Raw genomic sequence first — 15,304 nt, 5'->3', positions numbered from 1 at the left:
AAAGTATCATGCTCCGGTTATTTTCCTAGGAACACAGGCAGACCTATGGGAACACTCGGGAACCTCTCCTGGAAAACCTGACGAGCGAGTATGACTTGGATCTTTTCCGAAGAGCACAAGCCCGTGCTTCAGAGGATCTGGTGAGTATTGAAACTTCCAAGATGAGGACTACTTGTGAGGGTCACTTGGAACTGCCAAGGAAAATTAGCAGTCAGTTTGCTAGGGATTAAACATACCTTGCTGCTTGACCCTTTTTCCCTTCCCCCGGACATCCTTATTTGAGACTTCCTTCCCATTGATATTTAAAATTAATTACCCCTCCTCCCTTCCTTTGTCCCTTAAAGTTTTCCCTCTCCACCTCAACTCCTGGAAGGACCTGTTTGGTAGAGGTAGTTATCTGGATAGAACAGTGGGTGCCCCTTTGTGTCAGTTGGATAATTTGTAATTCTGAGAACCCCTAGACTGGAAGGTACCCCTCTGTTGTCCTCTTAACCTAAATAGGAACTCCCCTTTGTGGGATTGCTTCAGCCTTTCATTGTAGCTATAAAAGAATGGGAGAGGAATAATGATCAAGGTTGTTGTCAGATAGTTTAGCTAATTTAGAATCTGACAACTATGTTGTCAGATAGTTTAGAATTCTGATTGAATGAATTAAATATGTCCAAATGGCAGTCCACTCCAGCACTCTTGCCTGGAAAATCTCATGGACGGAGGAGCCTGATAGGCTACAGTCCATGGGGTCGCAAAGAGTCGGACACGACTGAGCGACTTCACTTCAAAGAAACTTAAAGTTTGTAAAGTGAATTTCATCTTCCTTTTTTTTAAAAAAATTTATAATCAAATACTTTATTTAAGAATTCTTGATGATATAGTGGTCCATGGGCTGGTTGGAAAAGAATTTCCAGACATGAGGCAGGATGAGAGGAGAACAGAGTTTCTTAGAGTGGGAGATGTTATTAGAACAGCAGACTGGCTCAAGGGAGAGCTGACCCCTTTCTTGGGCTAGTTGCCAATTTTTATAGCCTCAAGGCAGAGAAAATTCCAGCTGGAAGGGTAACATTAAGTGACTGGTTAGAAGTTTCAGGGTGGGGTATTTTACCTAATGGAGGGTAAAGGACCTGGCTGATTTAGATCTAGAAGCTCATGGCAACAGTTGTTACTGACCTTGGTTAATTACAGAAATTTTTGTCCTGTGACCTTGGTATAAGGCTCCATAGAGGAGACTTGTTGAAATTTTGGGAGAGGCAGGGTTTGATTGCTGCCCTTATTTAGGCTGGGCTACCACTGCCAGTTTTCTCTATCTTACCCTGGTACTGAACATTTCCTAGGCCAGCTTTTCAGAGCTCTGCCTGATTATTCTTCAGAATTATTTCTGTGACTAACTCATAGCCACTGAGTGGGGACAGGTATTCAAAAATATCTTCTACTTTCTAGCTTTAAATTCCAGAATTAAAGCATCATCCGTGTTTCAAAAGTGTTTTTTAAAGGACCCAAGTTGAGAGCATGGCCAGCATGGGTGCATGTCATGCAGATCCATACAGCTTTCTTTATAAAAGCTTTTGCACACGTATGAAGTGCATTCTCGAGAAGCTTTTGTTTAGGTTTAGAATGTTTGTTAAGGTGTAGGGAGTTTGTGATAGATGGTCTTTTAAAATTCTGTTTATTTCAGACTGATAAAAAGTAAAATTTTACGAAGGGCTTGTTCTGATGTTCAAGAGATTAGGCCCAAGTGGGTAGGTAGCAGAGAAAAGCCACTCTCAAGACCTGTGCTCTGGGCAGTGTAGACAGTACATTTTCTCTAGCCTTCCTGGTGACCCATGCCCCCATAGTCCTCTTCAGTGTAAGTTACTCATGAGCTAGAAGCCAGAAACTATTTTTTTCATAGCCGGTTGTGGTGGCATGCACGCAGCTTACAACAATAGAAATGATTAATTCTTATCCTCCTTTAACTTGATTTCTTCTCTGCAACACAGGAGAAGTTAAGGCTGCAAGGCCAAATCACAGAGGGGAGCAACATGATTAAAACAATTGCTTTTGGTCGCTATGAGCTTGATACTTGGTACCATTCTCCCTATCCTGAAGAATATGCACGACTGGGACGTCTTTACATGTGTGAATTCTGTTTAAAATACATGAAGAGCCAAACAATACTCCGCCGACACATGGTAAGTTGTCTGAAGGTCCATGACCATGGTGATGATAAGCTCTAGGGTGTCTTGATTGTTGTTTTCCAGTTGCTCAGTCATGTCCAATGCTTTGCCACCCCATGGACAGTAGCACTTCAGGTTTGCCTCAAAGCTTCCCTTTTGCTCAAGCTCAAGTCCATTGAGTTGGTGGTGCCATCCAACCATCGCATGCTCTGTTGTCCGCTTCTCCTCCTGTCTTCAATCTTTCCCAGCATCAGAGTCTTTTCCAGTGAGTTGGCTCTTCACATCAGGTGGCCAAAGTATTGGAGCCTCCGCTTCAGCATCAGTCCTTCCAGTGAATATTCGGGACTGATTTCTTGTAGGATTGATTGATCTCCTTGCTGTCCAAGGGATTCTCAAGAGTCTTCTCCAGCACCACAGTTCAAGAGCTCAAATTCTTCGGCGCTTAGCCTTTTTTATTGTCCAGCTCTCACATCTGTACATGACTACTGGAAAAGCCATAGCTTTGACTAGACAGAACCAGTCTGTTGTTCCGTGTCTGGTCTAACTGTTGTTTCTTGATCTGCATACAGATTTCTCAGAAGGCGTAAGGTAAGGTGGTCTGGTATTCTCATCTCTTTAAGAATTTTCCAGTTTGTTGTGATCTACACAGTCAAAGGCTTTAGTGTAGTCAATGATGCAGAAGTAGATGTTTTTCTGGAATTCTCTTGCTTTTTCTATGATTCGATGGATGTTGGCAGTTTGATCTCTGCTTCCTCAGCCTTTTCTAAATCCAGTTTGTATAAATCTGGAAGTTCTCAATTCACATACTGTTGAAGCCTAACTTGAAGGATTTTGAGCATTACTTTACTAGTATGTGAAATGAGTGCAATTGTGCGATAGTTTGCACATTCTCTGGCCTTGCCTTTCTTTGGGATTGGAATGAAAACTGACATTTTCCAGTCCTGTGGCTAGTGCTGAGTTTTCCAAATTTGCAGACATATTGAGTGCAGCACTTTAACAGCATCATCATTTAGGATTTGAAATAGCTCAGCTGGAGTTCTGTTACCTCCACTACTTCCTGACTCCAGGATGTCTGGCTCCAGGTGAGTGATCACACCATTGTTGCTATCTGGGTCATTAAGATCTTTTTAGTATAGTTCTGTTTACTCTTGCCATCTCTTCTTGATATCTTCTTCTGTTAGGTCCATACTGTTTCTGTCCTTTTTTTATGCCCATCTTTGCATGAAATACTCCCTTGGTATCTCTAATTTTAAAGAGATCTCTAAGCTGTCCCATTCTGTTGTTTTCCTTTATTTCTTGGCAGTGATTACTTGAGGAAGGCTTTCTTATCTCTCCTTGCTATTTTCTGGAACTCTGCATTCAGATGGATGTATCTTTCCTTTTCTCCTTTGCCTTTCTCTTCTCTTCTTTTCTCAGGTATTTGTAAGCCCTTCTCAGACAACCATTTTGCCTTTTTGCATTTCTTTTTCTTGGGGATGGTTTTGATCACTGCGTCCTGTACAGTGTCACGAACCTCCGTCCATAGTTCTTGAGGCACTCTATCAGATCTAATCCCTTGAATCTGTTTGTCACTTCCACTATATAATTATAAGGGATTTGATTTTGGTCATACCTGAATGGTCTAGCAGTTTTCCCTACTTTCTTTAATTTAATACTGAATTTTGCAATAAGGAGTTCATGATCTGAGCCACAGTCAGCTCCCGGTCTTGTTTTTGCTAACTATATAGAGCTTCTCCATCTTTGGCTGCAAAGAATATAATCAGTTTGATTTTGGTGTTGACCATCTGGTGATATCCATGTGTAGAGTCATCTCTTGTGTTGTTGGAAGAGAGTGTTTGCTATGACCAGTGCATTCTCTCAGCAAAACTCTATAAGCCTTTACCCTGCTTCATTTTGTACTCCCAAGGCCAAACTTGCTTGTTACTCTAGGTGTCTCTTGACTTCTTACTTTTGCATTCCAGTTCCTGATGATGAAAAAAGATCTTGTAGGTCTTCATAAAACTGTTCAACTTCAGCTTCTTTGGCATTAGTGGTTGGGGCATAGACCTGGATTACTGTGATATTGAGTGGTTTGCCTTGGAAACGAACAGAGATCGATCATTCTGTCGTTTTTGAGATTGCACCCAGGTACTGCATTTCAGACTCTGTTGTTGACTCTGAGGGCTGTTCTACTTCTTGTGAGGGATTCTTGCCCACAGTAGTAGATATAATGGTCATCAATTAAATTTGCTGATTCTGGTCCTTTTTGGTTTACTGATTGATTTCCTGAGATGTTGACGCCCACTCTTGCCATCTCCTGTTTGACTACTTCAATTTACCTTGATTCATGGACCTAACATTCCAGGTTCCTATGCAGTACTGTTCTTTGTAGCATTGGACTTCACTTTCACCACCAGACACATCCACAACTGGGTGTTGTTTCCACTTTGACTCAGCCTCTTCATTCCTTCTGGAGCTATTTTGTTGCTCTTCTCCAGTAGCGTATTAGACACCTACCGGCCTGGGGATTCTAGATTTTGACATCTATCTAAATACCTCTCAGTGGTCCACAGAAATGGAATGAAGGCACAGGAAATTGAAAGCCACATATCAGAGTTGGAGTATACAGCCTTTGGCAAGGCTGGTGCTGGGTGGCTGTTAAACACATGCTGTCATTTTCATCTCCTTGTCTTTTTCTTGCTGTGTGCTCTTCTCTGTTCCTGGGGTATGAATTACCTCTGCCCACAGTTTTTCTGTTTCAAAGTGGATAAAAACGGATGGACTTCACTAGATAGAACTGGGACAACGTGATTCACCTTTGTATCTCTAGCAACTAGCTTTGGCAATAAATGCCCCATAAATGTGTGTTGAAGGAACTCTAAATTACGAAATTAACAGAATAGGTCCTTGGGTCAGCCTTTCCCATGAGTTGTTTAGTGTTTGCTGGTTTCTGAACAGCCTTCTTGTGAAAATAGGAATAAACAATTGAATCATTTTATTTTTTTTTTACAAATTTATTCCTTACTTATTTTATAGTTTTAAGCCATTTTTCTTCTCCTGATTGTGGAATAAAAAGTCTTGTCTTGAATTTCTGCCATGGAGCAGGGGTAGAGATTGGTCTGTAAGATGAGGAAACCTCTGTTTTTTCTTATTTCCATAGTCACAAGTGATTGTGGCTGTATCTATAGCTCAGCATTCCTATAGTTTCTGTCATAGTATTTGTCCTAGTTTGGTGCTAAAACTGCTTTTTTGTGTTCCCATCTCTGAAGTACACTCTGGCCCAGAACCACCATTGCCAATTAAGACTGCAGTCTAAAGACTGCCCTTTAGACTGCAGCACAGTAGGCTCTCACTAGACTGACTGGGTGGGGAAGAATGCTGGGAGTAGGGGGCAGGTGGGTGATAAGTGGGGACTGGGCTCCGTGATTGTAGACCATGAAGATAAGCTAATTCAGAGTTTGCCATGTGAAAGACTGGTATTTTTATTGATGTGAACTGCTTACTGTTTCTTTTTTCTTTCTGTTTCTGTTTATTTAGTAGTACTAACTAACGAAGTAGCCAAAAGGCAAGAAATAGTAAGGAGAGAAAACAAAGGGCCTATATAGTCTGAGGATCAAGTAAACAGTCTGAATATTTGATGATATCTACTGTATTATATGTTACAAAAACCAAATTTCACGAAATAGAAAACCTATTTTAATTCATACCTCTGAAGATTCTTGTTACTTTAGGCATAATCACAGAAATGGGCTTACTTTGCCTATTTGGCCAGTAGTTTGGCTTCTGTTTCTGAACAGATCATTGCCATTAGTTTGCTCACTGTTGGGAAGAGCCTACATGAGTAAAGGGGTGGAGACAGGAACAAATCACAGGTGGAGCTCTCATTACTGAATGAATATGTGCACTTATATGTGACAAATTGGGGCATGCTATTTTTTAAATTATTATTTTATTTTTGGCTCTGCTGGGTCTTCACTGTGGTGTGTGGGCTCCTCGTTGTGGTGGTTTCTCGTTGCGGAGCAGGCTCTAGGCACATAGGCTTTAGTAGCTGCGGTGCCTGGGCTCTATCTTAAGTGCTGGCTCAGTAGTTTTGGCATGTGGGCTTAGTTGCCACACAGCATGTGGGTCTCCTGCATTGGCAGGAGGATTGTTAACCCTTGGACCACCATGGATGCCCTTATGACTCTTTATTGACCAAAAGAGTCAGAATACAGTTTCATAAAAAATATCCATGTGTGTGCTTTTTTGTTGTTTAGTCCCTCAGTCGTGTCCGACCCTGTGACTGCATGGACTGAAGCACACCAGGCTTCCCTGTCCATCACACTTTCCCAGAGTTTGCTCAAACTCATGTCCATTGAGTTGGTGATGCCATCCAACCATCTCATCCTCTGTTGTCCTCTTCTCCTGCCCTCACTCTTTCCCAGCATCAGGGTCTTTTTCAGTGAGTCGGCTCTTTGCATCAGGTGGCCAAAGTATTGGAGCTTCAGCACCAGTTCTTCTAACGAATATTCAGGATTGATTTCCTTTCGCATTGATTGGTTTGATCTCCTTGCTGTCCAAGGGACTCTCAAGAGTCTTATCCAACACCACAGTTTGAAACCATCAGTTCTTCGGCATGCAGCCTTCTTTACGGTCCAACTCTCACAACTGTACATGACTATTGGAGAAGACATATGCTTTTTAAAGTATTTACATAAAACCTTTGAAAAAGTCACCTATTTACAGTAGAGGCTTCCCTGCATTAAATCTGTGAGCACTTGAAAGTGTGGAAAGGGGTACCTTGTGCCCTCTTGTGGCCAAGTTGTTGTCTCCCCACCCCCCCACCCCAGCCCTGTCTTCCTGTTGCTCAACCAGGCTTCCTTGCCTATTTTTCTAAAGCCACAGAAGGACATGTCCTATTTCATTATAGTACAAGAAAGAGAACATTTGGAGATGGGGTATGGTTTTTATCACTGGGTCTGTTTTCTAATCTGAAAAGAAGACCATAATGGTTTAGATTGTAATGAGAAGTTACTGGTAAAGGTGAGAGTACCTTTACTTAGCAACTCTTAAGCTGCTGGAAATAAGCCGCTTAAGAATTTCCTGTTGGCACAAGCCATTTTATAATAAGCCTGGGGTATTTTTTATTTATCTTACTTTTACATAGTAGAAGATTTAATCTCCTAGGTTGGAGCAATGCCAGAAAATAATCCAGAAAACTTGTTCCAAACTGCTATAAAAATCCGTAAATATATTGCAGTGAATTTAGAAGCCTTTGTTTCACTAAAAGAAAAGAATCCATTTTGCTGTCAATTTGTCAAACTGTCCATCTCAGCTAACCCAGTTCAACCTGTGGTTCCTTTTCCCTTTTGAGCAGCAAGTCTTACTGGGAAGGATTGTTTCCCTGATGTGAATTCCATTCTTTTACAGGCTAAGTGTGTGTGGAAACACCCACCTGGTGATGAGATATATCGCAAAGGTTCAATATCTGTATTTGAAGTAGATGGCAAGAAAAACAAGGTAAAAATGGTGACATCAGAAAAAGGGATGGAAATGTACTTTCACTAGTTTCAGAAATTTATCTCCAGCTTGTAAAGAAGATAGAACTTTTCTATTGGCCAAAATACAGTTTCTGCTCCATTAACAATAATGGTGTGATCTTTTAGTCCTTTATCTAAGTATAAGAATCACTTGCTGACACATAAATGCTGTTTCTTTACTTCCAGATCTACTGCCAAAACCTGTGCCTGTTGGCCAAGCTTTTTCTGGACCACAAGACATTATATTATGATGTGGAACCCTTCCTGTTCTATGTTATGACAGAAGCAGACAGCACTGGTTGTCACCTGATTGGATATTTTTCCAAGGTCAGCGGGATCTGGAGATTAAGAAGCTGATGACCAGAGCAGGGTAGTTGATGGTGGCATATGAAGCCTCAAATCGCTGACAGAAAGAGGCGGTTCCCTGGGCATTGATGATTGCCCTTCTCTTAAAGGGTGCCAGGGGGTGGGGTGGACATCCACGTATCAAAGATTATTTAATGAAAATGTGCAGTCTTTATGAAAAGCTTTTGGCTTATTCATTTCTGGACTTGTGGGTTGAACCTGCCCATTAGTTGCTGGCCAGCACCCGGCCTACTAACCCACAAGCCCACATCTTGCCATCCAAGCCAGCCAGCTCTCTTGGCTTTACTCTCCTCTGTGTTATTAGCTTAAAACCAGGAAATATGTTCCTTTTGCCTGGTTTTCTAGCTGGGCTCCTTCAGTGGTAACACCACTACACCTTTAAAGATTCAAGGCCAGATTTTGCTTATAACTGTTCAATATAGCAACTTTATTGAAATATAATTTTCACAGACCATACACTTCACTCATTTACAGTGTATGATGCTGTGGGTTTTAGTATAGTTACAGAGTTGTGCAGCCACCATGCAGTCACCACTATCAATTTTTGTTACTCCCAATTTGAAACACTGTACCCATAAGTAGTCACTCCTCCTTTCCACTCATTCTGTTCCCAGGCCCACTGTCTCTGTTTAAGCTTGCATATTCTGGGCATTTCACGTAAATGGGAATCATACAATATGTGATTTAAAGAGTGCTACTCTAGACTGGATTCAGTGTTCTAAACCTACTGTACCAACTGTGAGGCCTGACAGCCACTCCCCAGGACTAGTTAGCATGTATTTTGTAAGCAGCCTTGCTTGTATCTGGGACTGCTGAGACACCTTTGGTCCCGTATTCTTCCAGTCTTCTCATCTGTTTGCTCTTGATTTTAGGAAAAGAATTCATTCCTCAACTACAATGTATCCTGTATCCTTACCATGCCTCAGTACATGAGACAGGGCTATGGCAAGATGCTCATTGATTTCAGTAAGTAAAACAGCCAAGTCATAAGTTGCACAAGCAGGGATTGTTGAAGTATTGTTGTCTTTTTGTCCTATGGTCTGTCTTCACAATTCCTGGCATATAGTGGAATTACACTCATATTAAGTGAGTGAGTAGGTGGAAAAAACCTGAACATTGTCAGTTGGCCTGCTACACATTGAACGCTCGGATGAATACAGGACCCTGAGTTGGTCCCTAATAGACTATAGATATATGAGATATAGAGGATAGTAAAGTAAGCTCTGTAGTATTATCCTGATGTGAGACTTATGAATAGCACATTCATCCGTAAAGCTTCACATTTGTTTATGGGTGTTAAGTTCGGTTTCGTAAGTTGTTCTCTAAAGGCACTTGATAGAGGCTTTGGGTCTTATTAATCATGAATGCTGTATTTGAGAATTTGCCTATTCAGTAAAATTTATGTGTAACCTAAAATCAAAGAACATGCACATGGCAGCGAAAAAAAAGTCACCACATGTTTCCAGATGAGGTCAAACAGATACTTATTTTGGCTTTGTTTACGCTGGTGTCCTTTACAGCCATGTTGTTCATATTTTTATGCTTTTTGTTGCTATTTTTATCTTTTATTATTATTTTTTGGCCATGCCACATAACTTGTGGGCCCTTAATTCCTCTGACAAGGGATCAAACCCAGGCCCTCAGCAGTGAAAGCGTAGCCACTGGAATTCCCTGTTGATTTTCAGTGGCCCCTGAGCATAGTGCTGAAGTACTGTCTAGTAAGTCTGCGATGTGCCTTCCAGAGAAAATGTGTTTTCTAGACAGGTTTTTATCAGGCATTCGTGATTGTGCTGTTGGCTTTTAGTTCAGTGTTAAGTCAACAGTATGTATTAAATGGGTGTCTTTAAACAAAAACACATAAAATTGCCTATATATTGATTGGTTGATGAAAATGTGATGAGGGGTCCACAGGAACCTAACCCTGTATTTACCCCAAGAGCAATGGTTCAATATAGCTTATTCAGTGTTTGCTGTGACTTTATAGAATATAATTACTGTAAGTAATGAGATATAGCTGTATTTTATTCCATGTTCACTGTAACATGATATATTTTGGTCAAATTAGAATTCCTAGAATCAGCTTTTTGATCCTTTTAGCCACTTGGTTAGACCACTAATGGAGTTGAGGGGACTGTGTGTCTTTGAATAGGTAACAACTATGTTATAAACTTTGTGGAAATTTTCAAACATACACTAAAGTAGCATAATAGTATAAGAAACCCCCCTGTAATGATTATCATTTTATGGCCAGTCTTGTTTTACTTATAGTCACACCCTCAGTTATTTTGGAATCTCTAAAAGTATAATGTCTGTTATACCTCAAAAAGCCCTACAAAACAAAAAATTCCTTAATGTCATAAAATACACTATTCAAATTTTCATTATTTTGTGATTTGATTCTTTAAAAAAAAAAGTTGTTTTTATACAAATACAGATAGAACTGTGTAGCTTATAAATCAGTTTTTAGTTTAGAGGTTCCCGCTCCATCTCTTTTTTTTCTTTGCTATTTATTTAAGTTGGTTATCCAGTAGTTTTAGTTTCCTGAAGTATGAGTTTGCTGACTTCATCCCCCTGGTGTTGAAAGTTAGATGTTTAGCTGTTAAAACTGGAGACTTTGTGAAATTCAGATCATGTCTATTCCCATCTGCTGCCCACCACCAATATTTCATAGGCAGTACTGAGATAATCCATTCTTTTTTTCTTTTAAGAATTTTTAGGGTTACTTAAAAAAAAAATTTTTTTTTTAAATTACTTTATTTTTGGCTGCATTGGGTCTTTGTTGCTTTGCCTGGGCTTTCTCTAGCTTCAGCGAGCGGGGGCTACTCTTTGGTACGCTATTCAGACTTCACATTCCGGTGGCTGCTCTTATTACGAAGCGCAGGCTCTAGGCACTCAGGCTCAGCAGCTTCAGCTCTGGGGCTCTAAGGGTGCAGGCTCGTCAGTTGTGGTGCTCAGGCTTAGTTGCTCTGAAGCATGTAGAATCTTCCTGGACCTGGGATTGAACCCTTACCCCCTGCATTGGCAGGAGTATTCTTGTCCACCTCACCACCAGGCAAGTTCTGAGATAATCCATAAAGTGCAAAAATCTGAAAAAGCTTGAAAGCTATATAGTGAAATGGCTTTCAAATCTGTTTCCATCTACTCTGTTCTCTTTTTTGGCTTGTGGGATCTTAGACCCTTGACCAGGCATCAAACCTGGGCCCCAGGCAGTGAAAGCGCTGAGTCTTAATCGCTGAACTGCTAGGGAATTCCTTATCTACTTTGTTCTTAATGCATACCTACAGATAACTATTAATATTAATAAGTTTCTAGTGCAGGCTTCCACTAGAAGGCTTTTATATTAAATGTCTATTATAAGTAAATGTGAAAACTCATTCGTCCCCTTTTGTTTGTACAAAGGCAGTCAACTGTACTACAGCTAATACATAGCATTGCATTAAATGACTGGACCCTGATGGATATTGCCAAGCAGACTCTATTCCTTAAATCTTTATCCATTTTGGTACGCTGTTCTTATTAGGATGAGATACAGTATCTGCATTGTTCTCTGGCAGGTTATTTGCTTTCCAAAGTGGAAGAAAAAGTTGGCTCCCCAGAACGTCCACTGTCAGATCTGGGGCTCATAAGCTATCGCAGTTACTGGAAAGAAGTGCTTCTTCGTTACCTGCACAATTTCCAAGGCAAAGAGATTTCTATCAAAGGTTGGTTTTTTGCTCTTAGAGAATGTTACCTAAGATGTTTGCTCCTCTGAATATTCTGACTTTTCTGTTTGGCCTGGTTCATGTTTTGTAATCAGCGAAGGTAATGCCACATTCTGTGTTGCATCTGAATATGAGAGCGGAAGGCTAACTGATGTGGACCACTCACCAAGGTGCCTAAGGATTCCAGAGCATTTGGCCCTAGGGACTGGTTATCTGATTTGGTTTCTCAAATTTTAGGTTGCTAACACTTTATTTCACAAAATTCTCAACAAAAGCAAGAAAGAAGAAAAACTTCAAGTCATTTGGCACACACAGGAACTTCTAACATCCTGGAATATTTATGCAAGAGTGAAATAATTTAGTTTGTTCTTTGACTTCAATGTCTATAGGAGCCAAAGTGGTTTCCTGCTGTACTGCCCCTCTTTTGTAGTTATTTTAAGTGGTCAGATGAATACTTTATAAACTTGTGGACAGCTTGGGTCAAGTAGCAAAGATTCCAAATATTTGGAGTCTGTAGATTTCCTTCAAAGGAAAGGGGTCCTTGGTAAGGGAGTGGGGAGGTCTGCATTTTGAGCAAGTAGCTCTTCTGTTTCAGAAATTAGCCAGGAGACAGCTGTGAATCCTGTGGACATTGTCAGCACTCTGCAAGCCCTTCAGATGCTCAAGTATTGGAAAGGAAAACACCTAGTTTTGAAAAGACAGGTAAAGTTTCTGTTAGCCTTTTACTCATTGCTTTATGTCTCTTGAGGCCTAGCAAAGTGGAACCTTCACACCTTAAAGGTAACCTTCCCTTTTTAAAGAGTTTGACTCCATGCAGCTTTTCCTTTGCTCTCACTGTTAGACTTGTCTCCGACTGTACCCTTATCAGAAGCTTCTGGTAAACTCCTGTCTCATACTTGGATGACAGAAGCATTAACAGCTCTAGTTAAGCAGCTTTATGTTGCACTTCTGTCCTTTGATGATTTTCTTACATCAGAGAAGAGTGCCCATCTGTGGAGGAGAATCTCCATAACCTCCAGGGCCTGTAGAAGTGGTTTTAAATTCCTTTAACAAATGCCATCTCAGTTCAGTTCAGTTCAGTTCAGTCACTCAGTCGTGTCCAATTCTTTGCAACCCCATCACAGGCACGCCAGGCCTCCCTGTCCATCACCAACTCCTGGAGTTCAGTCAAACTCACGTCCATTGAGTCGGTGATGCCATCCAGCCGTCTCATCCTCGGTCGTCCCCTTTTCCTCCTGCCCCCAAATCCCTCCCAGAAGCAGAATCTTTTCCAATGAGTCAACTCCTCGCATGAGGTGGCCAAAGTACTGGAGTTTCAGCTTTAGCATCATTCCTTCCAAAGAAATCCCAGGGCTGATCTCCTTTAGAATGGACTGGTTGGATCTCCTTGCAGTCCAAGGGACTCTCAGGAGTCTTCTCCAGTACCACAGTTCAAAAGCATCAATTCTTCAGCGCTCAGCTTTCTTCACAGTCCAACTCTCACATCCATATATGACTACTGGAAAAACCGTAGCCCTGACTGATGTCAATTTAAAAATTTTTTTCAGTTGACTTACAACATTTACTCTGGAGGTGCCATGGCAACCCACTCTAGTGTTCTTGTATGGAGAATCCCATGAACAGGGAAGCCTGTCAGGGTTGCACAGAGTCAGGCACGACTGAAGTGACTTAGCACGTATGCACAATTAATAAGGGAATATGGATAATGATTTTCAGGTCTTGCTGAGGGCATAATAGGAAGAAATGGATTAGGTAGGAGAACATTAGGTAAATCAAAAGAGCTTTTTTTTAATACCTGTCTCTTAGTATATTATGAAACCTTTGGTGATTTCTTCTTTGCTAACAATCATTTTAGAATCCACATATAAAGATGTTTTAGTTGAATGCATATAATAATTTTTTCCCATTGTTTTCTCTCAGGATCTCATTGATGAGTGGATAGCCAAAGAGGCCAAAAGATCCAACTCCAATAAAACCATGGATCCAAGCTGTTTAAAATGGACCCCTCCCAAGGGCACTTAAAGTGACCGGTTACTCCGAGCCAGCGAACCCCAGCAGTAGGAATCCGTACCCTAGGGATCTGTCTGTCATTTCTGTTGCTCTTGTGATTGGCAAGTACAGTATCCTTTGGGAAGGCCATCCCCCTCAGGACTGTCCTGGCTCCGACCTTCGTGTACACTGCAGACGCTGGTTCTGAGGAACTGTTGTTTCGGCCTCAGTGAGGTTGCCTGGATGGGATCTCTATTACACTTGAGTGCAGATCCCTAGTAGCACTGACCCAAGGTGTTCTGTTTCGGTACTGTACCTGTCCAGTCACTGGTTCTCTCCTCTGGCCCCATGAGGTTGTGTCGTGTCTTCTAAACTTTGTAATAGTGCTTCTTGCCACCTGGTCACCAGACCACCAAGTACGGTTACTGCCACCAGGACCTTTCCAGTTATTCCTTACATGTGTTTTTGGAGGGGCAGGGAAGAGGTGACACTTCTGAGTGTGTGTTGGGAGGGGTCCCTTCCCTTTGGATTTCATCTCACTTTAAGTTATTTCCTCCATTTTTACTGAAAGACCTGTTTTTAATCAGTATCAGGCTGACCAGAGCCAAATACTTGTGAAGACTCTTGCAGGGATTAGTCTCGGTCACAGCATATAATCTAAATGAGATGGAGAAAAGGACTGAGAGGCGGTGATTCTCTGATTTGGATTTGAGTTCACCTGTGGGCAGTGGGCAACATCTTGGTGAAAGGGAATGAAATAACTACTTTTTGCCTCACGAGAAAGTGCCCAGTAGTAAATGTTTTCTTCTCTTTACTCCCTGCCTCTTTTTACTTTTGCAGGTGCCAAAATAATTTCCAGTTCTCCCTTTCATGCTGCATGATAACCGGTTAATTATATTGCAGAAACCTTTCACCAGTACTGGTCTGATCTTACACACCTAAGTTGCACATAAGTTGCGTTGCTTTTGTCTGAACATCTTGGAGAAGTGATTGAGAATGACTCCGTATCTCAGCCCATGACTCAGCAAGGCAGAATGGCCACCCCTGCCAAGGTTTGCTTTTCTTTTCGACAGTGCCTCACCCTCCCTCTGAGGACTAAAGTGCTTATGCCCTTCCAAGAACTCCATTTCCTTTTTGGGATTTACCACCATCCCCCCATTCTCTGGTCTCCTCTATTTTTGGTGTTGTTTAAGTGAAGGAAGAGATGCTCCCTCTAATTTCTCTCTAGCCCATTATAACCTGCTATCTTGGGGCAGCTTTTGATGTATGACATGTCACCCTTCCCAACTTGGTCTCCTGCAACACTGCTGTCTTCATGTGGAGCCCTCACCACAATCCCAACTCTGGTCATTTGTGCCTTTCTCTTGTCATCTTTGTACACTACTTATATTCACTGTGGGTTGGGGGGAGCTAACTTTAAGCATGTTCAGTGGCAGCTCCCTGCCAGTTTCAGTGTCACTGTTAAAATTTACCCAAAAGCAATTTCACTGGGGGTTTTCTTAAGGGGTAAAGGCCTTTTACAGAAGCTAACCCTTCCCCAAATGTGGTAGAATGTGCTGTTCTGTATCTACTCGTCAATAAAGCATGTTCTCTGCTGAAA

At 41.4% G+C, this 15,304-nt stretch overlaps 1 protein-coding gene across 2 annotated transcripts in view; it reads left to right on the top strand.

Moving 5' to 3' along the window:
- Nucleotides 1-15,304, top strand: part of KAT7 (lysine acetyltransferase 7) — a 35,916-nt gene extending 20,612 nt beyond the window's left edge. For both annotated transcript variants that reach the window (XM_012185931.3, XM_015098720.3), the window contains 8 exons: nt 30-140; nt 1,974-2,165; nt 7,539-7,628; nt 7,835-7,975; nt 8,887-8,980; nt 11,569-11,715; nt 12,311-12,417; nt 13,636-15,304. In XM_012185931.3, the coding sequence (XP_012041321.1) occupies nt 30-140; nt 1,974-2,165; nt 7,539-7,628; nt 7,835-7,975; nt 8,887-8,980; nt 11,569-11,715; nt 12,311-12,417; nt 13,636-13,737 (984 nt within the window). In that variant the 3' untranslated portion in view covers nt 13,738-15,304. The remainder of the gene's footprint in view (nt 1-29; nt 141-1,973; nt 2,166-7,538; nt 7,629-7,834; nt 7,976-8,886; nt 8,981-11,568; nt 11,716-12,310; nt 12,418-13,635) is intronic.

Source organism: Ovis aries, chromosome 11 (assembly GCF_016772045.2).
Source record: "Ovis aries strain OAR_USU_Benz2616 breed Rambouillet chromosome 11, ARS-UI_Ramb_v3.0, whole genome shotgun sequence".
NCBI lineage: Eukaryota > Metazoa > Chordata > Mammalia > Artiodactyla > Bovidae > Ovis > Ovis aries.
This window is presented reverse-complemented; position numbering and strand designations above follow the sequence as displayed.